Source organism: Sciurus vulgaris (genome assembly GCF_902686455.1).
Source record: "Sciurus vulgaris genome assembly, chromosome: 17".
Lineage (NCBI taxonomy): Eukaryota > Metazoa > Chordata > Mammalia > Rodentia > Sciuridae > Sciurus > Sciurus vulgaris.
In genome coordinates this window covers 53954512-53979060 of record NC_136478.1, presented here as the reverse complement: position 1 = coordinate 53979060, position 24549 = coordinate 53954512, and the positions used below count along the sequence as shown (strand labels likewise).

The window sequence follows — 24549 nt, the reverse complement described above, 5'->3', positions numbered from 1 at the left end:
ACTTGGCAGGTTCCATGCTGGGGCGGGGAGAGGTGACCCTTGACTCCCTGGGTTTAGCCAGGGTGGGGAGGGCGCTAAGATGCAGCTTTGCCCCTGAGAAACGCACCGAAGGTGTGCCACCTGATCTTGCCGCGGACCCCAGAGTGCCGGCCTGTCACCCGCGAGTCCTGCTGGGTGGGGTGAGGTCTGCCTGGTGTTGAGGGGGTCTGGAGACCCCTTAGAGGCTTCTCTCCCCGTCTTGGAGTTGGCCTCTCTGCCGGGGAAGGGGAGGGGGTGGAAGGATAGGCGCCCAGTCCCAGGGCCTGGGCGGACCAGCGGGGATTTCCACGAGTTGAGCAGCCAGATCCTTTGTTTTAGAGAAGTGACTTACCAAGGTCAGCCTCCATCCAGCCCTTGAACCTGGGGACAGTTCCTCACAGAGAGGCACCTCACCCACAGCCTGCGCCCGCAGGACCCTGCTAAGCGCGGACCCTCACACTCTCACCCCAGAGGGTGCAGGTCATTCCCGTCCTACAGATGAGGAAACTGAGGCTCAGCCTGGGGCAGTCACTTTGCCTAGGAGTTATTTGGTGGCAGAGGACCGCCACCACACTTGGGGTCCTTCTTGACCATTCTTTTCTCTTTCTTTTGAAACAGAAATTCTGAATTTGACCTGGGTACCTGCTGCCCAGATAAAACTACATTTTCCAGGCTCCTTTTGTGACGGGGGTGACTTTGTGGCTAACTTCTGGCCAAGAGGATAGGACGGGTATTAAATGACTTCTGGGTTGTAACGTTAGAGCACAGGGGTACGAAACTTGACTTTTGTTTTTTCTTCCACTGTATTCGTTTCCTAGGTGGTGGGAATGTGGATGTGATTATGGGAGCTGGAGCAGCTGCTTTGGACCACACGGTGGAAGTTGTGATATAAACGCAACAGAATAATATAGTACGACCCTGGGTCTCTGACATCCTCAAGCTCATATCCTAGCTCAGGGTGTTAACTGGAACCTTTACAGGAGAGAAAAGTGGACTTCCATCTTATTTAATCTCCTACATTTTAAGCTTTTGGGTTACCACAGTGGAATTAAAACATTTAGGATCTCATCTCATTTTTCCATCAGGATCAAGAGTGGATCCCACCAACTCCATGGTTTTATTTTGTCCCCCTACTGGTCCTCAAAGCCAAATTCACACATGACCATGACAGCAATTTCCATTTTTAAGCTCTTCCTCAGCACTGTGGCCTGTAATAAGCACTGTGTATAACTCACACTGCCCTCATCTTTCATCCTCAGACCAACCCTTCAAGGTGGATGTGGTCACTGTCCCCTCTTTTTTTGGGAGGGGGGGCACTGGGGATTGAACCCAGGGGCGCTTAACCACTGAGCCACATCCTCAGCCCTTTTTATTTTGACACAGAGTCCTGCTATGTTGCTGAGGCTGGCTTTGAACTCACGGTCCTCCTGCCTCAACCTCCCGAGCTGCTGGGATTACAGGCGTGGGTTCCGACGCCTGGCACTGTTCCTTTTTTTACAGATGAGGAAACTGGAGTTCAGGGCCATGAAGTCACTTGACCACGGCTACAGAACAGGAAGTGGAAGGACAGGACTTGAACTCAGCTCTGCCTCCGGGCCTGAGCTCCTAACCACATATGCACCTCTTATTCCACGTGCTTTCCAGAAGGACACACAGACGCAGCTGCGCACTCTTGCACGGGCCCTTAGAAACTGGGCATAGCCACACACGGCTCACTCGCAAGGCAGAGGCCCAGAGATGGCCAGCATTAGCTTTTGAGGTGGTAGGTCCGAGTTAAGAGGTCACTTGCTCTCTGAGCCTCAGTTTTTCTCATCTGGACTATGGGACCATCATGGTCCATAAATGGCTGCTGATGTTTTCACATCTGGTCACACCCCCAAATTGGTCACATGTGTGACATGGGACCAGAACTTGCTACAAAGAATCACAAACACCACAATGCAGGGGGCAGTGGGCCTGGGCTCGGTCACTCTGCCACCCCTGCTCGGGGGTCTGCACCGTGCCCGGCGGTGTGGCAGCCTCTGCAGGAGGGAGCCCAGAGCAGGGCGGCTCTCTTGTGGGGGGTTCTCACGCAGGGCTGTGTGCACCGCCCAGCAGTCACCTTTTGTAGTGGACTGAATGGTGGCCCACATTCCAATCCTTGGAACCTGTAAATATGACCTTATTTGGAAAAAGCATCTTTGCAGTAATTAAGCTGAGGATCTGGAGATGAGATCATCTGGATTCAGGGTGGGTCCAAAATCCAGTAACAAGTGTCCTTAGAAGAGGTGGACACAGAGGAGAGAGTCATGTGAAGACAGGCCAGAGACTGCTGGAGCCATGTGGCCACAAGCAAGATTGCCAGGAGCTACCAGGAGCTGCCAGGAGCAAGACGAGACAAGGACAGCTCCTCCGAGAGCTTGGGAGGGAGCACAGCCCCACTGACTTCTGGCCTCCAAAAATGTGAAAGAATAAATAACTCAATATTGGTTTTTTTTTTCTTTTTTCTTTTTTTTTTTTTTTTTGTAGCAGGGGTGCTGAACCACTGAGTCACACCCCCAACCCTTTTTCGTACTTTATTTAGAGACAGGGTCTCCCTGAGTTGCTTAGCGCCTCAATCAGTTGCTGAGGCTGGCTTTGAACTCATGATCCTCCGGCCTCAGCTTTCTGAGCCGCTGGAACGATGACATGCGCCACCATCCCTGTTAAATATCTGTTAAGTCACCCAGTTTGTGGCTACTTGTCACAGTAGCCACAGGAATCTAATATACCCTCCAAGTTAGGCAGCTACCTGGACAACATAGACCAGAGGCAGAGTCAGAAGCATTGGCACTGTGATCCCAGTGGCTGGGGAGGCTGAGGGAGGAGGATCAAGAGTTCAAAGCCAGCCTCAGCAATTCAGTGAGGCCCTTTGCAACTCAGTGAGACCCTGTCTCTAAATAAAATATTAAAAAGCACTGGGGATGTGGCTCAGTGGTTGAGTGTCCCTGAGGTCAATCTCTAGTACCAAATGAATAAATAAAAAATAAACGGCTGGGCACGTGGCTGGGGTAGAATGCGTAGCACTGGCAGAGTCCTGGCTTCAATTCCCAGAACTGAGGGGAGGAAAAACCAAACCAAAAACAACGAACTCAGCCTTGGAATCTGGGAATAGTCCCAGATTCATTCAAAAGGGACTCTGTGGATGGTGAAGCCTAGGGGTGTTGAGATAGAGAGACTGGATTCCCCAGGGGCACCCAGGGTCATCTTAAGGGTCCTTCTGAGAGGGAGGCAGAGCAGAGGAGATGTGACAATGGAACACCAGGTGGAGGTGGTTCAAGGAAAGGCCTGAGACAAGGCCACAGCCTCGGCAGAGCTTGGGGGAAGGCCAGGTGACACATTCCCACACTCCTCCCCACCGGGGAAGCTCCTGCTCCCAACTTAGCTCCAGCCTGTGAAGCGGAGCTTGGGCTTCTGATCCCTGAGAACACATTCCTGTCATTTTAAGCCATCGAATTTGTGGTGATGTGTTACAGCGGCCACAGGAAACAAGTAGAAACTCTGATGACCAGGAAGAGGCCACCTGGGGTCAGAGCGGACATCGTCTGGGGACGGGGGCACGAGCCAGTCACCACCCCAGGCGGTCTGCGGACACAGGCGCAGGAGGCCCCAGGTCGGGACCCGCAGGCATCTGTAGGTACCTCAGCCACCCCGAACCGCAGGGTCCTTCAGAAACACACAGCCAGGCACACTGAGGAGCCCGAGAGCGTCCCCTGGGAAGAGGTGCAGACAAAAGCACAGTGACATGATTCATGGTCAAGCACACCAAGGTCGGTGTGTCACGCACACGTCAGTCTGAGACTCGGAACGTCACCCCCGGCATCGCATGCACGCACACACCCTTACCCAGATCTCCTCCTGACAGACGCCTGGCCCAGCAGGGATTATGATACAAAAATAGTTTATTACGAAAGAAACCAAACGCCTAATAATTTACAACGACCTCAGTGCCACCTAAGGCCCCTCCCCCTGGGCGGGAGCTGCGATCCCTGGTTCCACCAGCCTCTGGGCGGGGCAAGGAAATGGATCTTTGGGTGGAATTCGTGACAGGGGGCCAGTGCCTGAGAATAATGGGGTCAGAGTCCTGGGGTGTCCCACGGGGCAATATCTATGCACAGAAGAGGGGACTCAAGGGTGGGTCCATGTGCCTTGGTGCAAATCCTGGTCCCGAAGATGGGGGGGGCAGAGTGAGATCTTCACAGTTTCCAGAAGGGTCGACCCCCCAGGGCAGGGAGGCCCCTCCTCACGAGTCCGAGATCTGCCCCCCCATCCCTCTCAGCTGCCTCCGGGGGCTGGGGAGGGAGGCACTGGCCGGCCGGGGCCTCGGAGGACCCCAGAAAAGGGCGGGAAGGCTGGGGGAGAGAGGGGAGGAAGGAAGAAATTGGGGGGAGCCAGGGCGAATCCAGGGGCGTCCTTGGGGGGAGAGTGGGCGGGCGAGGAGGACGGCGACGCGGACAGGAGGCCTGTGGAGGGGCAGAGAGGAGGGTGAGGGCGGGGAGCCGGCGGGGAAGGGGGCTGGCAACCCCTGGCCCCAGGCTGCGGTGGCGACAGGGCTCTCACCATTGGAGCTGAGGCGGCTGCTACTCTCGGGAGAGGTGGTGGCACTTCGGTCGGGGGAGGGCTCAGGTCGTGATGTGGAGGAAGCTCGGGTGGCCTTCCCCCTCAGGATGTCGATGACCTGTGGGGAGAGGGGGTCACCACTGCCCTCACTGCCCGTCCTCCAGCTCCCGCTTGCTCCTGGGTCTGCCAGCGAGCACTGTCCCCTGTGAGCGCCTCTGTCCCCTGCAGAAGGCGGGCTGGCGCTCCCTCTCCTCGCGCCTGTTTCTCATCCGCAGAAGCGACGGCGCACACCCGGAGGCTCGCCTGCGCCCCGCACCCTCACGGGCCAAGAGCCCGCGGACACGCGTGTGTGGCGCGCACGTCACGCCCCTCCCCAGGTCCGCGCAGCCCCCGCGGGCACTGGCGCTGCAGGTCCAGACGCGCTCCCCACGCCTGCGCACACACTCACTCGGCGGCTGCGCGCCACCATGAGCGGCGTGTCGTTGTGGCAGTTCTTGAGGCCGCTGTCCGCGCCGCTGCGGACCAGAGTGCGCACCAGTGGCAGGAGCCCGCGGCCCGACGCCGAGTGCAGCGCGGAGCTGCCCGAGTACATCTGCGCGTTCACGTTGGCGCCGTGCTGGGGGGAGGGATAGAGGGTCAGGTCAGCACCCTCAGGGAGGGTCCCGGGAAGGGCAGGGCCGGGGTGAGGGCGGGTCGGATCCGGGCTGGGGGCCCGAGACCGTAGCCAGAACCTGGCGTCGGACCAGATCACGGCTGGGTCGTAGAAGAGTGCAAACTAGAACCAAGGGCGGTCCACAGCGGGTCTGGGCCGGCGGCGCTGCATCCACCAGCTCTAGACACCACGGCTTGGCCGGTGCAGGGGCAGAGCCAGAGAAGGAAAGGGTCTCCGGCCTGGGCCGGATCGTGCATGGAGTTGCCGTGGAAGGACAGCGCGAGGACAGGGCCAAAGCTGGAAGGCAGTGTCAACAAGGCCATCGCAGCCGGGGCCTAGGCCATCCGGGGTTGGGGATGGGGGAGGAATGGGAGATGACCCGGGTCAAGTTGGCAGGCAGGGAGTAAGTCAGAGGGTTAAAAGTAGGCTTAGAAGGAAGGGCCAGAGCTGGACATGGAGCTAGAGCCAGAGTCAGAATTGAGTTTGCACCGGAGCGAGGGCGACAGCCAGGTTGGGGTCAGGACAGCGGGTGGCGGGCGAGGGGAGAGGCCAAGCCCGGGGCTCTGCCCACCTGCAGCAGCAGCTGTACCATGCTAAGGCTGTTGTTTTCCACGGCGTGGATGAGCGGCGAGCGGCCGCTCTTAATGTCCTGCGAGGGGGAGGAAAGATCAGCCTTCAAGTTCTGCCCAGGAGCCCGCGGCCGCAGCCCACCAGCTGGGTCCAGCCCCTCTACCCCGCTAGATACTTCAAACTCCACCCACTGGGCTCCCTCCCGCTGCAGCTCCACCCCTTGGGCCCCGCCCCTCCAAGACCCCGCCCCCTGCGCCTGGCTCGCTCACCACCGCGTCGATGTCCGCGCCTCGCTCCAGCAAGAGCAGCACGGCCTCGTGGCAGTGGGTGTTCACGGCCACGTGCAGGGCGGTGAGCCCTGAGGGAAGGGGAGGCTTAGTCAAACCTGGGCCTGGAGTTTTGAAGTCTCAGATGGGCTCCAGGTCTGGATGATGGACAGCCCTACCCTGCCCGCTGTAGGGACTCACCGTCGTAATTGCGGGCCTCCAGGTCCACGGTACCCGGGGCTGCGCTGTCCAGCAGGGCCCGCAGGCAGGTGGGGCTGCGGTGTTCACACGCCAGGTGGGCTGCAGTCTGGCCATGGCGGTCCAGCGCCATGGGGCTGGCACCAGCTGTCACCAGGAGCCGGACCACAGACGGTAACGTGGTGATCACAGCCAGGTGGAGGGGTGTCTGGGGAGCAGAGACTGTGAGGGACCCGCACCCTGCTATGCATTCCAGTCCTGGCTCCCTCAGATTTTCTAAGTCCTGATGCCCAGCTGCTGTCTGACCCAGAATGGAAACCTGAGGCATCTGTTCCCTCAGATTCAAGAGGTAGGGCCTCTAGGCTCCAGAGCTCAGGGCCTCCGACCTCCCCTTTCTCCAGGACTCGAGTTCTGAGCTGGAGGCCACTCCTCCCTCACCTAGGAATCCAGGTCCCTAGGCGCCCTCCCTCCTCTGAACAAACCCCTATGGCCCTAGGCACCCCTAGGAGCCAGGAGTCTGGAGTACCCCCTCCACCCTCAGCCCCTGCCTCACCTGCCGCAGGTTGTTGTAGATATCTAGTTCCCGGCCCCCATGCTGGAAAAGATTGACCAGTTGATGCACTGCTGGCAGATTCGCCTGCACCACAGCAATATGCAGAGGCCTGAGGAGAGGCACAGGAGGCAGTCAGACATTAGGGGTTGTCACCTGACGACTCTGCTGCTGCAAGTGCCAACTCCATTGTGTGTTGGATGTTCTGGGAGTGTCCCCGAATCCCAGCACTCCACCCCATCCCTCCACCTGGTTCCACCACCAGTGGTTCTCTCCTGGACCCTTAGTCCCTTCCTGCTAGCCTTCCTGCTTCTTCCCTGCTCTGCTGTGAGTCCCAGCAAAAGGGGTCCTTTTTCCTTTATTTTTGCAGCACTGGGGGTTGGGACTCAGAGTCTCACACAGGTCAGGCAAGTGCTCTATCACAGAGCCACATCCCCAGTCCTTTTAAAATTCTGTTCTGAGACAGGGTCTTGCTGAGTTTAGGGCCTCATTAAGTTGCTGAGGCTGGCCTCGAACTCAAGATTCTCCTGCCTCAGCCTCCAGAGTTGCTGGGAGACTGGCTGGTGGCACAGTGCCTGGCTCATTCGAGTTTTCTGGCTGTATTTCTTGCAGGCCTCACTTTGCTCTGTGCACAGTGGTCTCCACACCGTGTTCCTCAGACACATCACGATGCTTGCCTCTGGACCTCTGCCCTGGCTCTTCCCTCTGGAGCAGACTTCCCCAGATCTCTGCAGGGTCACTTCCCTTCTTTGGGCCTCTGCTAAAAGGTTCAGCAGCTATTCGCTTGCCCTCCCTCACCTTATTTCCCCCCAGTTCTCGGCCCAGGACACTGTAGTTTACAGTACTGTTTCCTGTCTGAATTACCCCCTAGAATGTCACCCCCCCCCCCCAGGGCAGGGCATCTGCATGCTTCCTCCATTGCCCAGGGCTTAGGAAGCACCTAACCTGAGCGGCTCTGAGAACACTCGACTACGTGAATCTACGAATCTACGTCAATGATCACCCTGGCCATCCTTGAACCTGAAGATCACATTCCTATCCCTCTCCGGTCACAGCTTTCTCATTCGTGAAACAAAGGGGGAGAACTTGATGGTATAAAGCCCTCTGCCGGCTCTACATCAAGTTCAACTTCCACAAGAGACTCAGGGGTGGACTGTGGAGCACAAGCTTTGACTAAGGGGGGAGAAGGCACGGGCGACGGGGTGAGGTTCTGGAGCTGGGCTTGGAAGTCTAGAATCCTGTCCCAGATTGAAGGACTCGCTGCCCCAGTATCTGGGAAGTTTTAGCTTTCGGACGACCTGGGAACTGCCCTCAAGAGAGCTGCTTGCCCAAGGTCATGCCCCATGGGAACGGGGGCAGCTGCTATGCAGAGGCATCCAGTGATGGGCTGCTGCTGGCTGAGCGGGCCCAGCCTCCAGGCCCAACTCTGAAGGCCACTTGAGCTTCAGCAACAGCTGAGGTCCTGTTGAGAGGACACAGCAGCCCCACCTCTCGCTCTACCCAGACTGTTGCCTTGTGCACAAGGGTGATCTGGGCAAGCACTCCCCAGTGAACCTCCTGCTGGCTTCCAGGACCCCAACCTGGACCAGCCATTTGAGATGACTGAGCGTGTGGACTTCTGCATTTGCAAGGGTTGGTTTGGGCGGGGTGGGGGACCTGTGGAGGGTACAAGGTTGACTGCATGCATACAGCCTCATGACCTTTATTTAAAGTTCACTTACTAGAGCGACATCTTCCCTCCTACCCACTGCCTCTTACTAATCGGAGCCTTGCTCCGGCAGCGACTCCCCTAGTGCGCCCAGAATCCCCAGTCCAAACTAGTTTCCCAGGCGATTCTGATGGAAGTGCAGAAACGCTGGGGCCCAGCAGGCCTTTGGGGACTCGGCCAGCCCCGAGGTGCAATTTGGACTGCAGCGCTCCCTACCGGTGGGCGAGGGCAAAGTCACGTGGCTGTGTGAGCTCCATTTTTCCCCTGCAAAGTACTGTCCTTGCCAGGACCACATTGTGCAGGTGAATTCCCAAACCTGGATTCCAATCCATGACAGAAAAATTCAAACAGAAAATGTTGGGGAAAGGATGGGCCTGGGCCAGGGGTCCCCAGAAACCCTGGTTCTCTACATCTCCCAGGACGCCCGGCTTGGGTCCCTCTCTGGGCCGGCGGGGTTAAGTGAGGGCAGAGGGAGCGATGATTTCACAGAAACCGTCCAGGCCTGAGTTCCCATAAACGCGCGGGCCGCAGGGGGTGGGGCGGGGCTGGAGGAAGTGGGGACGGGAGGGGCGGCCCAGCCCTCGGACTTCCAGTAACAGGTCTGCTGGGCGGGGCTCCGCTTCCTGCTCCCGGGGGAGGGAAGCCTGTCCCTCCGGGGATCTACCCTGCCACTCCAACTTCCATCCTCGAATGGGGCGGGGGAGGGGAGAGTCCAAGCCAAGGAGACTGAGCTCCTCTTGGGGGCAGATCCCCGAATCCTTCAGCCTGGGGACCCCTCCGGAACTCCGCCCTACCGGGCTCAGATTCCAGTTGGCTGCCTGTCCCCCATATCCTGGCACCCACCCCCAGGAGCTCTTGGGAGCCAGGAATACAGTGCTGCCATAACTCTCCTTTAAGAATAAGGACTCCCTCTGGGCGCTAGGTCCCCAAGTTGCCCCTCCCTTCCATGCCCGCTTGGGGACCTAGGACTACAACTCCTAAGCTTTGCTGCTCTGGGGCTTCCAGGCCCCTAGGCGCGATCAGTTTCACTGGCGCCTGTGCGGCTGTGCAGCTGACCAGGGTCTGGCACAGAGTGGAACATTCTGCTGTCACTGTCATGAAATTCTTAATTTTCGAAGCCAGTAAATTAAGATAGCTGGTCCTGCCCCTCAGGCCTCTGAGCTCCGGATCCCCAAGCTGCCCCTCCTCTGGTTCCTTACCCCCTCGGAGATCAAGGAATACAAGATCCCAACTTGGGACCTCGGAGACGCAGAACATGTCCCACCCGGCCCGGCCCTGGACTTCTAGCTCATCATGGGGGATCCAGATGCTCTTGGTCCTCGTATGGAGCCAAAAGTCCAGCCTCCAATCTTTGCTTCTTTGGGGACTCAGTCTTAGCATCCCCAGCCCCTTTCCCCCCACCGCCCTCCCCCGCCTGCCGGAGGTGGGGCGGGTGGCGCAGGCTGGGGCCGCTCCAGCTGCCCGTTCCGGTAAAGTCCCAGCCCCAGCGGAAGGGGTTAAGGTTGGAGGGAGCGCCAGGGGGGGAGGCTGCGAGTGAGTGAAGGGTGCTGACGTGGGGGAGGCAGAGCAGCTGGGCTGCGGTCAAGTTCTGCGGGAAGGGATTTCCCCCGGCAGGCAGCTGAGGCAGAAGTGTTTGCGCTGGGGGAGAGGCGAGGGGGAGGGGAGCGTGCAGGGCTGGGGCTGGAGGCTGCCAGGCCCTGTGGCCTCTAGCCTGCACTTCGCTTCCAATCCACGAACAGCTCACCCCTGGGGACAGATACAAAGGAGACCTGCTTCACAGTGACCCCCACAGATTCCCAGGGTTGGAGGGAGCTGGATTTGATGGAGCCCTTTCTATGTCTCTGGCACTTGTCCCCTTGGCCCTACTTGGATGGCCTACCAGCACCCCGGGAACCTGTTCAAGCCTACCCACCCCTAAACATGGAATGCTGACTCTCCGCCCAGCCTGTTCTGCGTGCTAGACGTGTGCACGGCCTTGCACTGAATCCTAGCTGTGATAAGTGCAATGACGAAGCCTGGCTCCCAAACAGGGAAACTGAGGCTTGGGAATATGTCACCCAGTGGACCCTTCTCTGCAGAAATGGGCCTGTTCATCTCTACCTATGGTTTCTGGTCCCCAAACCAATTTCCACAAAAGTGCTTTAGATAAATCATCTCATATCTTCTTCACAAAGAACCTTCCACACTTATAACTTCTGTTTTCCGGAAGGGGAGACTGAGGCATTGTGGGGCGGGAAAGCACTCTGTGAGGCTGAAGCTCGAGTCACTGAAGAGCGATAATCCTGACTTATCATGCATTAGGCACAGGGCTTAAACCTCCCATGCAGTATTCCTCAGCAGGTGACAAGGCAAGGGACAGTGAAATCAGCTTAGGGGACTGTCAAGTTAACCTGTGGGTTATGAGCAGGAGACAATGAAGCAGAGTAGAACAGAAAAGATCAAAGTGGATCCTGTGCAGGAAGGGTGAATATCGTTTCATTTTGTGCAATTTTTATTTCAAAGTTATGTCCCTGTATGTGAGCACACACTGGGTTTGAGATAAAGTACTAATAGCTTTTGTTTGCAGTACTGGGCATCTAACAAGGGCCTCCGGCATGCCAGGCAAGCGTGCTACCACTGAGTTACATCCCCAGCCCTTTTGATTCTGTGTGGGAACAGGGTCTTGTTAAATTGCAGTGCTCCTCCTGCCTCAGCCTCCCCTGTAGCTGGGACTATGACATGTGCCACTGTGCCTCCCTATGACAAGAATATTGAGCACATAATATACCAGGCTCAGTGCTAGGAGCTTTACATGTATCACTGATATAGGAAACCAATCAACTACATGTATTTCTCATTTTTGGATTGTGATAAAGTTTTGGGGGCCAGAGGCGTAGATCAGTGGTAGAGTGCGTGCTTAGCATGCATGAGGCCCTCGCTTCAATCCCCAGCTCTGGGAGGAAAAATAGAGACCACTGCTCCAAAGCAGGAGGTAGGTGCTCTTCCTGTGCCCATTTTTCAGAGAAGGCAGTTAAAGCTCAGAGGGGGAGGGGCTCGCTCAGGGTCCCACAGCCAGCAGGAGACAGGCTCTGACTCAGGTCCACAGAGCCGAGTGCTCCCCCTGCAATCTGAGGAAGGCCAACTTTCCCACTCTCCTCCCATCAACAAGGGACTGTCACTCACGTGTCGCCGTCCTCATCTGCACGGGTGGCCATGGCAATGTCGGCCGACAGCGGGTGTTCTATGGAGCACATCATGGGGTACAGGGGTGTAGGCAGGTTCAGCAGAGGAAAAGGGGGGCTCATAGGTGGGGTGGAGTATAAAGGCAGTAAAGGTCCTGGACAAGGGGGACAAAGAAAGGCTGGGTGAGGCTCAGCCCACAGACCCTCAGCCCGCTGCCTGTCCTGGGCCATCACCCGGTGTCCTCATCCTCTTCCAGGTTCCTTCTGCACCTCTAACTGGGTCTGGAAGCCCCAAGACAAACCTCTCGTCCACACCCCTCCTGCAGTCTGCCCCCTCCCCAGTCCTGATCACCCCGGTGGTCACTTATCTTCCATGTTTCTGACCTCCATCTCCTACCGGAATTCCTCAAGGGCTAAGGAAGCCCAGCAGGGGACCACAGGGTCTGTTTACTGAGTGACTTTGTGGCTGAGGGAGGTAAACAATGGATGAAGAGCTGGGTAGAAGGTTTGGAATCGGGAAGAAAGGAGGGCCTGAGGGCGTGGCACTGGAACTGTTGGAAGGGACCATGGTGGCAGGCAAATCCATATCTACCCATCACGCAGATGGGGAAAACTGAGGCCTGGGTTCTCATCCTGGGAATGGGAAAAGCTGGGAGGCAGAGACAGGTCTCCCAAAGGACTGCTGAAGTCCTACGATACTGACTGGGTGGAAGGTTCAGAAACTGGGTAAAGATCTGGGGGACACTAGAGATAGGTTCTCAGCAGCTTTGGGGGTTCCCTGGGGATGGTAAGGTGGCTGTGGTAGGAGATGCCCCTTCGAGGAGACATGAGGTGAGGAGAATGGTGTACGGTTTTCTCTGCCATCTGTTGATGCTCGGGGTCTCCTTCCCGAATTCAAAGTTTCCAGGTTCCTCCCTCTTCAGAACCAAGTCTAAGGGTCCTAAATCCTCCATCCAGAGATCCTTGAATCCCTCATCTCAGTCCTAAATCCCAAGTCCCAGAATTCCCTAGTACTATCACCCACCCCTAGAATCAAAATCCCTGCCACCCCCCAACTCCTGCCACCTGACCTTATGACCTCCAGTAGGGCCCTGATCACCTGTGGCTGCATAGAACCAGGTGCCGGGAACCCTGTATCTCTGCCCTTGGTTCCTGGGAACCTGTGGTACCTGGGACTCTGAAGCTTCAGTTTTTTTTTTTTTTCACTTGGATCCTTGTGATCCCAGACACTGGTGTGTTTGGTCCCCAACTCCAGTCTCCCAATTCCCAGGCCCTCTGCTACCTTGGTCATTAGATTTGAACGTCCTGGGATTCCTACAGTCAGTCTTGTTGGAACCCGGGTCTCTGTTCCATGAGTCCTTTGACTTCACATATCCAGACCCCAGGGCCTCGGCCTGAGTGGAGTGCTCCGGGCCCCGGATGTGTTTTGTTTTGTTTCGCTTGCAGTGCCAGGGATCCAACCCAGGGCCTCCTCTACCACCGAGCTCCATCCTCAGCCCTCTGGAACCTTAGACAGGGTCTCCCTAAATTGCCCAGGTTGGCCTGGGACTTGCCATCCTTCTGCCGGGGCCTGTGAAGAGCTGGGATGGCAGGGCTGCACCCCTGTGCCCAGCATATATCCGGTTCTTAAGCGTTTCTAATTCTGTGTCTCCGAAGCAGGCTCTGACCCATGATTCCCTGACACTCCGTATCTATACCTCTAGGCACTGTCCCCTGGCTGCCCATTATCCATGCCACTTGGCCCCTGGGCTCTGTTCCCAGGGCCCCTGACCTCCGGCTCCCTGGGAACCTTCCTATCCTGGTCCTGAGGCGCTGCTCTCCTGATGACCTCTCTGCGCTCCCGGAACCCCACGTACTTGGGTCCCGGGCTGTGTCTCCTGGATCTATGATCCTAGGTCTGGGCGGCCCCGACCTGGCCCTGACCCGTGGGGGAGCCACTCACCCGGGTAGTAAAGCGCCTCCGGCCTGGGCAGGCCGTGGGGGGGCCCGGGGACGGCCGGCGTGCTGCAGCCGCCGCGCAGGGGGTCTGCGGGCACCTCGGGGCCGGCGGCGGCGCGCGGGGCGGCGGGCTCCGGGGAGGGCGCGCGCAGGGGGCGCTTGCGGAGCGGCAGCGCGGCGCCGGCGGGCACGGCGGCCTTGGGCCGGGTGCGAAGGTCCACGGGCCCCTCGTCCATGGCCCCCGCGGGGCATCGGGGCATGGGGCCGCCGGAGCGCGCGGCGGGAGCGCGGCTGGCTGGGCTCGGCGGCACGGGAGGGTGGTTTCGCCGGGCGCCGGGACTTCCCCTGCCGCCGGCTGAACTGAAGGGACTTTTGTCGTCCGGGGCGGTGCCGGGCGCCCGCCTCCCCGCCCCCGGCCCCCCCGGGGCCACCCGTCCGCCCCAGGGGTTTCCTGGACCCGAGCCGCTCCCGCCGCCCGCTGCCCGCCCCTCGGCCCGCGGCGCCGGGCGCTGGGATCGGCGGGGGCGGGGCCAGCCGGTCCCCACCCACCCCTGCGCCGCCGCTCCCGCGGTTCCGGCCGTCGCCTCGGTCCCCGGTCCGGGTCTGAGTGCAGGTGGCCCAGCGCCATCCGCTCTCTGGTCTCTGTTCTCACCGGCTCTGCCTTTCTCTCCTGTCTCCGCGTCTCCCGCCACCTCTCTGTCTCTCTCCCGGGACGCAATTCCTGCAGGCCCTGGGGTCACTAGGACTCGGGTTTGAATCCCCATTCCCAATTCCTCGCTGGGTGACCTTGACCAGGTGCTTCCCCTCTCTGAGCCGTTTCCTTATTTGTGGGAGGGAAGAGACGTCCCCAAGGCTGGGAGGGACTGGCCCTGGACAGGAGCTCAGGCACCTGCCTCCCCTGCCATCCGGGCCTCCTCCTGGGCCTCACCGGAGGCGGGTCTGGGGTTGACCGTGGGTGGGCACAGAAACACTGAATCTGCCTCTCCCCGCGGGGTCCCTGCACGCAGCCAGGACCCGCGGGGCACAAGGCGGTGCTCAGGGAATCCCAGAAGCACAGAAAGAGACTTGGAGACCGAGGCGCAGAGAAGAGAGACAGAGAGATAGCGAGGGGCCCAGGCGAGCCAGCGGGCCAGTTAGAGCGACCAGGGCCAGGCCCCGGGAGGGGCAGCAGTCGGATCCCCTGTCCCCACTCCCCGGCTGCCCGGGAGGGGCTGGTGGGTGGGGAACAGGCCCGGCGGGTCGGGCGCCTGACTCAGAGCGGCCGCGGCCTCGCGTCCCCGCCCCTCCCGCGTCCCCGCCCCGGGGCGGGGCCTGGACGCGCGGGGCTTTCCCGGATTTCCCTGGGGGCGGGGCCGCCGCTGGGGTTGAGTCCCGGTCACTGAGTCACAGGAGAGGGGAGGCTTTAGGGACCCAGGGGGCGGGGAAATGGGGACTGCACCCCAGACCTGCGCAGAGGGCATGCGGGGTCTCCCGGGTCCTCTGCCCGGGTCTTCTTGTGTCTGCAACTCTGTCCCTGGCTTCGCTCCTCCCCCATCCCACCGCCTGCCCTCTGTTTCTTTTTGGGACCCCAAAAGGTGTGGGGCCCTGGCCCTCGGGGAGGGACTTTGGCCAGTTGGAGCCCCACCCGTGCAAGGAGGCACTGCGGGCAGAGGCCCGGCCCCTTCCCTTCCCTTCCCTGTCCTGTCTGGATGTCCCCCTCAGCGCCCTGTTAAGGTCAAACACGGGAGGGGCGCAGACCTGGATGCGAACTCACCCTCGCCCCTGCTCCGTGGCCCTAAGATAAGCTATGCCCTTCTCTCGAGACTCAGTTTGTTCTGGAAAATTGGGCTAATATCGACCCGGCCTGCTGGTGTGACCTGGGGGCTACAGCAGGGAAGGGACCGGATGGTGCTGGAGATCCAGTGTGTTGCTCCTGGCCCCCAGCCTGGCCCTGAGACCCTCTGACCCAGGAGGGGTGTGGGGTGTGGAGTGTTGTCCAGGGTACACAAAAGGGAAGCTGAGACCAAGGGCCGGTTTTTAGGGCGGTGACCCTAAGAGGTGGGGTTGGAAGGACACCTGAGTTCCCCTCTCTAATGCAGCCATCCTGGGGAACACAGGGCAGTGGCTCGGCCGGGCAGGACTGGAGAAAGCAGTGCCTCCACTTGGCCCAGAAGGGACTTGGGAGGGCCAGGGAGAGAGCGCCAACAGCCCCAGTCTCCGAGGAGAGATGAGGGACAGGAGGTCTGGGCAGGAGGGTCCGAAGGTGGAGGACAGAGCTGAGAGTTTTCATGAAGGAGACGAGGGTGGCAGGGTCTGAGGGAAGGGACCCAGTCTGCAGAAATCTGGAAAGGACTGAGGGAAGGGAGGTTCCGGGGAGGAGTGGGGGGCAGATTGGGAGGGGCGGGAGCTGGAGGCCAGTTCTGGGGGAGGAGAGGGGCTTGAGGAGAAGAGCCGAGGGTCTGAGGGAAGCAGGCACCAAGGGGGCAGTTTAAGAGGGCGTCCTGGGGGGCAGGGGGAAGGGGAAAGGTGGCCTGCCTGGGGACCCGCAGGGACGAGGGAAGGGAAGGGAAGGGAGGCCAGGAGTCAGCCCCGCCCTGCAGCTGTCTCTAATTTCCCAGAATCTTCTGCTGCTCAGGAAAGTCCCAGCTCCCGTAGCAGCCTCCCTCCAGTGTCGGGAATGGAGGATGCGAACCAGGATGGCCAGCCCCTCCTTCCCCCCTTGCTTCTTGCACCCCAGGAGGGGAGGACTAGGGTCTCCCCTCACTGACTCTTGAGCTCTGGAGGCCCCCTGCTGCAGGGCAGGGACAGCCCCTGGATGAGTCCCAGAAACATCCCGGAGAAGGCCAGGAAGTCCTGCTTGGTGTCTAACCACTTTCCCTCATGCAGGTTGCCCTTTGCATCTATTCAGACCTTCTCCCTCCAACTCCTGAGGGAGGAAGGGCCTGGGTTTCACTGGCTGGAGGTCCCCAGAGGGAAGTCCTGCCAACAGGCTGAGGGTCTGAAGGCAGCTCTCTTGCTCTCTGAGTCTCAGTTTCCCTTCTGGAGAAGGGAAAACCAACCCTTGGACTTCCATCCCTGGGCCGCACCCCTCTCCTCCGCACAGAGGTACGAGGGCAAGCCTGTCCTCTGCTTGGGGGCTTCGCAACGTCCAGGCGGTTAGTCGGCCTCCTGCATCCTCAGTTTCCTCAACTGTAAGATGGGCCAAATCAAGAGGGTGTGCTGCTCCCCAGGGGTCTCCTGTACAGAGCGCGCCGAGGCGGGAGGAGCCCAAGTTCAAGGCCAACCTGGGCAATTTAGTGAGACACTGTCTAAAAGCAAAAAATAAGAGGGGCTGCGGATGTGGCTCAGTGGTAAGGCACCCTGGGTTCTGTCCCCAGGACCAAAAGAAAAGAAAGGAGTGCCCCACGCGAATGCAGCTGCTGTTATTTCCATTGCAGTAATGAAGACACCATCTATAATAATGCTGTTACCGCTCACCTCCGTTAATTCATGTTTGCAGCCGCAGGACTCATGTCATTGGGAAGAATAGGATTCCACACGCTGGGCTTAGAGACACTGGGCTAAGAGCCCCTGCTCTGCCATGGGCTAGCTGTGTGACCTTGAGCAGGTAGCTTTCCCTCTCTGTGTCTTCGCTGTGATATTAGTGGTTGAGGACGGTGACAGCTCTTGCTTCACAGGGCTGTGGAGCAGATCGAGGGAGAGTGTGTGGAGTACTGACTGGGTGAGCAGCCCCCCCATCACCCTTTTAGACCCACAGACGAGACAAAATGAGCCCGTTCACCTGGGCCGGGCTCGCGCTGGAAGGGGGCCCACAAGCCCTCAGCACCTGGGGAGAGGGAACTTCACCTGCGCTCTCCCCCCACAGGCCCAGGGCAGGCGCGGAGACGTGCACACTGAGGAGCTGGGAGGAGCTGAGATGCTAGGCCAGGTGCCGGGGACCCCTGGTGACCCCCGTGCCCTGGCCAGTAGTCCCAGAGGTTGTCCTTCTAGCTCTCCCTCCAGATGGGGAAACTAAGGCAGGGAGGGACAGAGTCACGTGTCTGTGGCATCGGCTGGGACAGTCCACACTGTCCGCATGCTACAGCGTAGCTCCTTGCCCCTAGGAACCGGGGAGCCGGACCGTTGAGCAGGTGGAGAGAGTCGCATTGCAGGAGGAGGGACTGAAGTTAGACTCCAAAGTCACTCGTGGAAGAACAGCCCCAGGCCTCAGGGGGAGCGAGCAAACCTCGGACTAAGGAAAACAGAGGCAGCCAGGGGTGTGACCCAGCCCTGTCGTCTCAGCGACTCGACTCAGGAGGCTGAGACAGGAGGACTGTGAATCTCAAGCCAGCCTCAGCAACTTAGAGAGGCCCTAAGTCACTAAAAAATCCAAACCAGAGACTCCGAGTCCAGATGGGGAGGGACCTGCCCAAGGTCACGCAGTCTCCTGTCTGGGATCTGGGCTGGACGTCGCCCTTGGGTCCAGCACCGTGTCCCCCAGGGCTCCCTACCCCACCCCCAGCGGCGAGGGCAGGCCTGCTTCCTGGTGAAGGGTGCGCCTCCTGGTTCCTCCCCACCCTGGGGCCTTGGCAGCTGATGGGGCCCCTGGCACCAAGCAGGAATCGGCCCAGCTGGGTCTCAGCCAAGTCTTAATCTTCCCCTTTCTCCCTCCTGCTGGGTCTGCACGCACCACGCTGAGTCAGAAGATTGCAACACCCGCGCTGACACCCATGGGCCCCCTTCTCCCAGGGCCTTGATTAGACAGGGATGATTTGGTAGGGGGTGTGATTGGCATCTGCCCTGAGCAGGTGGCTGGGAGTCTGGCAGGGTTGGGCATCGGACAAGACAGAGGGGTCTCAGTAAGGTGGGGACAGACAGCCGGGCAGTGTAGTGCTGGGGGCTTCAGCATCCTCGTCTCTAAAGGGGACACTATCAAATTGTCTGAGTTCCAATTTCAGCTCTTCACTTATCAGCTGTGTGACCCTGAATAAGTGACTTGCCCTCTGAGCTGCAGTTTTCTCACCTATCAAATGGGGGCAAAACCAGTGCCTGTCTCCTGGGCTGATCCTGAGGGTCAGAATGAGTTGACGCCTGTTAGCGCAGGCCTGGTGCCACGGAAGTTCTCAGGGGATGGAAGACAGTTTAAAACGATCGCCCGTTATAAATACAGAGTGTGGGAGCAGCAGCTGCTCAGAGCCTCGAGAAAGGACTTGCGGCCTCGCAGCCAGGTGTGCAGATGGCCGACAGCCTCCGGCGGCAGCTCCTTCGCGGTCTGCCTAGACTTGCTGGTTGGGGACACAGCGTCCTGCTCAGCCTGGCCACGATGACGGGGATGGGAGGGTCAGGCCATTTCTGGGGACTCTGCGGAAGGCGGCTCCCACGCCGCAGGGTCCCCCGTCCGGGCCCCTGTCTTTCTGGGTGCTGCTCTTTTGTCCCCCACCCGCCGAGCCTCTGCTCCCCGACTACCAACCCTGCCACCATGGGCCGTGAACGCCAGCTCTGCCTCTGCCCTCCTGCGTCTCAGTGTCCCCCTCTGAGTCACGGAGTGATGACGATTAGAAAACTCGAGACCACAGCCGAGCAGACGCAGTGAGGCAGCCTGGGTGCTCCGGGCCAGGCCCCTGCCTGCTCCCCGGCTGTGAAGGCGCAGGCCTGGGTCCGGCCTCCGCGCTCGGCTCCTGGCAGCGTGGCCTTGGACAAGCAAGCGCCCTCCGCGCTTGGCCCGTCCTTCCTGGGGCAGGGCCCTGGTGGAGGCAGCCGTGGAAAGCCCCCAAGGAGCCTGGCACGCTCACTGGGGACACCCGGTGACCAGGCGGGGCTGGAGCGACAGGTGAGCCTGGATCTGCAGGGCCCCCAGTGAGGCCCCTGGGTTGGACTGAGAAAGGGAAGTCCCAGGCTGGGGACCCGTGGCGTGGTCCTGAGGAAGGTCACCACCACGGAGCGCAGGGGAGGCCTGGCTGGCCTTCGGTCAGACGGAGAGGAGACTGTGCAGGAAGGACTAAGGGCGCCCCCCCCCCCCCCCCGCACTGGACTGGAGCTCCCAGGGAGGAGGAGGCCTCGACGCCATCAGACACGGAGGCCCTGAGGGAGGGGCGCGTCCCCAGCGGCTGCCCACCGCCCGCTCCCTCCCCCGGCAGATTATTGTTATTATTTTTTGGTACCAGGGATTGAACCCAGGGGTGCTCTACAACTGAGCCACATCCCAGCCATTTTTACTTTTTATTTTGAGACAGGGTCTCTCTAAGTTGCCTAGGGCCCTGCTAAGTTGCTGAGGCTGGCCTCCAACTTTCCATCCTCCTGCCTCAGCCTCCCTAGTTGCTGGGATGACAGGTGTGCGCCTGGAAGATTCGTCCTTACTTCTCCAACCTTGAGTTGGGAAAGCAGGCCATTCCCTGAGTGGGGTCAACCCTCTTCCGCCATCGAACGAGGATCCCGCTTCCAAGCACATCTCTGTGGAGCGGAGCTCAGGGCCCTTTCCCACCCTCCGCCGTTTCCCCTGCAAGTCAGAGCTCCCCTGGTGGAAGGCCACAGTCTCCCCCTTGGCCACCGGGCCTAAGAACACAGACACAAAAGTCCCTCAGGCTCCTGGGAAAGCCAATGTCACAAGAAGCCCCTCCTCATTCGAGCCCAGACCACTGCAGACTCACCGACCCGTCCCCACCACACCCGTGTGCCCGCCAGCAGGTATCGGGGACCAGCCCTGTGTGGCCACTGCCCTGTCCCACAGAACCAGGTGGTCTCCAGCTTGAGCTGGGAGCAAGTCCCTGTGCCCGTCTCCACCCCGAGCACGCTCACGGTGTGGCCCTGGTCCTGGCACTGGTGACATCGCGCCCCGGGGTGGGGAGAGAGCCTGGTTCTGGGCTGGCTGTGCACGGCCACTGAGTGGAAGCTCCTGTTGTCTCACTCTGCAGAGGGGGACGGTGGCCCCCGCTCTGCCCGTCACCCATCCCTGAACTGGTCGCTCCAGCCCCCTGTGGTCACAGGGTCACAGCCTCACCACTGGGAAAATGGAATCTTGTTCGGTGTTTCACACCCGAAGCCTCTTCTCCTGGGTTCCCGCTGGGCCCGCCGCCCGCTCGGTGCCAGGCTTGGGGATGTGGCTCCCTAGAGCTGAATCTTCTAGGAACAGAGAGGTCTGGGATCTGGGCTCGTGGGGAGGCGGCTGGGTGGCATGCGGAAGCCCTGGGCTCCTTCCCGGGGACACAGCTAAGGCGAAGTCTTAAAGTGAACTATAATCTGGAGACGCGCGGGGCGTTAGTCTAAGGTTCCATTCCACAGGCTCCTGAGGAAACCAGGGCTCACTCAGAAGCCCTTCATCTTTTCCAAGTCATGGCTCCCTTCCTGCCCTCCAGGAAACCTGGATGCCAATTTGAACAAATAATTTTCTTTTCTTCCCTTCTTGTACTGGGGATAGACCCAGGCTAGGCAAGCCCTCTACTCCTGAGCTACAGCCCGGCTCCTTTTGAAATTTTATTTTGAGACGGAGAACCACTAAGTTGCTGAGGCTGGCCTTCACCTTGTGATCCTCCTGCTTCAGCCTCCCTGGAATTATAGGCATGGCTTAGTTTCTGAGTCCTTTGACCAATGCCATACTCATATCCTGGTGCCCTTGGGCACATATTTTTCTGCATTATCCAGGAGAAGGATTTGGGGTTCTAAGATGTCCAGCAGGAGAAGATGTGAACAGATAATTCCCACACCCCCACCCCCGTTGTGCCGATTTCATTTCCATCACCGGTGTCTGCTGTGACTGCTGCTTGTCTCATATCCTTGGTGGCCCTGGGTCTTCCACACTTTCGGCTGTGAGTCACCCCGCTGTGTGTGAAGGCGCGCGTGGGAGTCTCAGGTTCTACTTTGCATTTCTGAATCAACAATGAGATGGAGCACCTTTTCCTGCATCCACGGTCCACTTGAATCCAAGCCGGGGAGAATCTTAAGAACTCAGTAGTCCAGAATCCTAGAATCTCAGGGGCAAAGAATTCTGAACTCCTAGACCTTTAGGAGCAAGGGATTCCAGAATCCGGGCTGGGTGCAGTGGTGTGCACCCGTAATCCCAGCAGCTCGGGAGGCTGAGGCAGGAGGATCGTAAGTTCAAAGCTAGGTTCACAATTTGGCGAGGCCCTGAGCAACTTAGCCAGACCCTGTCTCAAAATAAAGAAGTAAAAAGGGCTGGGGATGTGGCTCAGTGGTTAAGCCCCCCTGGGTTCAGCCCCTGGTGCCAAAACAATAAAAGGGGGGCAGGATTCCAGAATCCTGTGCCTGAGTTTCCTCACTGGTATGATGGGGATAATAGAAACTGCCAGCAGCTCAGGTGGTGGTGTGATGAGTGTACATACTGGAGGAGTCTGGTGCTCCTCCACGGAGGAGGAGCTCTCCATGAGCGTGGCTTTCCTGAAGACAAGGACTTACCTATCTCTTCTCCTGTATCTGGACCTGGAACAGAGCAAGACCTCACGGAGTCCACAGTGAATGAATGAATCTTAGCATCAAGTGATCAAAGAAACTTACAACTTGCAATCATAGGGTTTTTTTGTTTTGTTTTGTTTTTGTTTTTGGTACCACTGGACCCAGGGTACTTTACCCCTGAGCCACATCCACAGCCCCTTTTTACTTTTTACTTTGAGACAGGGTCTCACTAGGTTGCTTAGGGCCTCGCCAAGTTGTGAGGCTGGCCTCGAACTTGATATCCTCCAGCCCAGCCTCTGAATTGCCAGAATTACAGATAAGTACTACCTCACCTGGTTCAAGGATCAATCTTAAGGAGCAAAGAAGAATCAAATTTCAGAAAATAAGAATAATTTACTTTGCCCAAAGGGCTAGATTGTGCCTTTGCTCTGGGTAAATTCACTGGTGTTTGGCCCCAGGTCCAGCCCAAGTTCATTCACGACACTCATTCCAACTCTCAATTATATCAGAGCTTCTGTGATTCTAATAAAGAAAAACGAGAACTTTGAAAACGATATTGAGAACCATCAGAGAAGCATCTCAGGCCAGGGGCAGGGTGCCGACTGCGCGTGCAGGTGTGGCCTGCAGGAGGCCCTGGTCCCCTGCCGGCTGAAACCAGAGACCCACACAAACACCTGAGGAAGCATCGCAGTGCGTGCAGGGCAAACCTCAGACTCACTCTTAGACACGTTTCTTTTCTCTTTTTGTGCAGGGGAGACAGACACCCAGGGCCTCACGCACGCACGCGAGGCGAGCGCTCTTCCCGAGCCCCAACCCCAGGCTCCTCTTCCAACACTGAACCAGGAAGCACCGCGGCAGCCAAGGCCTGCTTGCCGTGGGAACTGAGGTGAGAAGCGTACCTGGGGCCCTGCCCCCCCTGTGGCCCTGGTTGCCGCTTCTCCTTCTTGTGGCCTCCCTGCAACCTCTTGGCCTCTCCCCCAGCCTCCCCTGCCCGGGCCTCCCTGCACACATGGGTGGATCCCGAGGAAGCTGCTCCAGCCTGGGGCGTTAGCAGGAGAAAGTTCAGCTCCTGCCACAGATAGGCACCGCTCAGCTGCCTTATCTCCTAGGGTGGCCCTCCCCACCTCTGGGCCAAGCCTCTGCCACCAGTCTCCATTGAGGCCTCGAGCTGGGCCTCCTCTGAGACGCAGCCGGGGCACCCAGTACGCGTTCAGCAAGCACCAGGCTCCGCTGCTGTGGCCTTCCTCTGCGGAGCCACCCCAGCCTCCCCTCCCAAGTGGATCAGGAACTCCAGCTAACCCGGATCAGGGCTAACCCGGCTCCTAGCCATTCTGGGATGTCACTGCCTGGGGACAGGCCAGAGTCCTCTACGTGAGGGCCTGTGAGGGCGTCTCTGGGCTGCCATCTCTGTGGGCGCCCAGCATTGTCCCACACAGCAGGGTCCTGGGTTTGTCCAACCCGCCCCACTAGACAGCCCCTGACAATGCTCTGAATGTGTGGCCCTGGTGTCCTCCCTCTGGGACCCACAGATGGCCTTACTGGCTTTTCCAGGGCATGAAGGAGTGCCCAGTGGCTCAAGGGGACACGGGGAGGGCCCTGGCAGCTCCACCCAGGACCTGCCCTCCTGAGAGAGGAGCCCTTGGCAGCCACTCAGCATCTGAGCCCAGCTCCACCCAAAGCTCAGAGGCCCTTCTGTTCATCTTGACGTTCCCACAGTGAGACCCGAGACCTTGCACCACTTATCGAAAATCCAACTTGACGGCTGGTGGCGTAACTCAGGGGTAGAGTGCCTAACATGCATGAGACCCTGGGTTTCATTCTTGAGCACTAGAAAAATAAATGCAAGAAAAATCAACTGTAGACCAGGTGTGGTGCTGCCCGCCTGTAATCCCAGCCACTTAGGAGGCTGAGGCAGGAGGATTGCAAATTTGAGGCCAGCCTCAGCAACTTAGCAAGATCTTCAGCAACTTAGAGAGACTCTGTCTTAAAAAAAAAAAAGTTCTTTGGGTGGTGGTAAAGCGGCCCTGGGTTCAATTTCTAGTATGTTCCCCACCAAAAAAAAAAAAAAAAAAAAAAAAAAAATCACCTTTGGGAGGTATAATTTCCATAAGATAAGGGGATTGAACCCAGAGGCCTTACCCACTGAGTCCCATCCCCAGTCCTTTAAATTTTTTATTTAGAGACAGATTCTCACTAAGTTGCTTAGGGCCTTCCTAAGTTGCTGAGGCTGGCCTCAAACTTGGGATCCTCCTGCCTCAGGCTCCTGAGTTGCTGGGATTGTAGGTGTGCACCACCACACCCGGTTGGGACTTTGGTTTTCATAGCGGTCCCCTAGTGCCTGTTGGGGACTGCTTCCAGGACACCCCACAGATGCTATGCTCCACAGATGCTCAAATCCCTCACACGAGATGGCGTCGTATTTGCGCAGAACCCACGTGCATCCTCCTGTATATGCCAGATGACCGAGCGCCTGGGACAACCGCAGCGCTCTGTACGTAGCTGCTGTACTGTATTGTTAGGGGAAAATTACCAGAAAGCAGCCTGCA

At 58.8% G+C, this 24549-nt stretch overlaps 1 protein-coding gene across 3 annotated transcripts; it reads right to left on the bottom strand.

The window, feature by feature from the left end:
- Positions 1-3920: 3920 nt before the first annotated feature.
- Positions 3921-14875, bottom strand: BCL3 (BCL3 transcription coactivator). 3 transcript variants are annotated; one of them, XM_079118968.1, is made up of 9 exons: positions 14292-14875; positions 11703-11856; positions 6836-6944; positions 6286-6490; positions 6088-6176; positions 5820-5897; positions 5045-5212; positions 4597-4714; positions 3921-4499 (listed from the first exon to the last, which is right to left on the bottom strand). In XM_079118968.1, the coding sequence occupies exons 1-9, from the start codon at positions 14401-14403 to the stop codon at positions 4312-4314; spliced, it is 1221 nt and encodes a 406-aa protein (XP_078975094.1). In that variant the 5' UTR covers positions 14404-14875; the 3' UTR covers positions 3921-4311. The 3 variants fall into 3 exon arrangements, with proteins under 3 accessions (XP_078975094.1, XP_078975093.1, XP_078975092.1); XM_079118967.1 differs by lacking the exon at positions 14292-14875 and adding an exon at positions 13644-14192 and having other exon boundaries at positions 3921-4388; XM_079118966.1 differs by lacking the exon at positions 14292-14875 and adding an exon at positions 13644-14178.
- Between the last annotated feature and the right edge of the window lie 9674 nt (positions 14876-24549).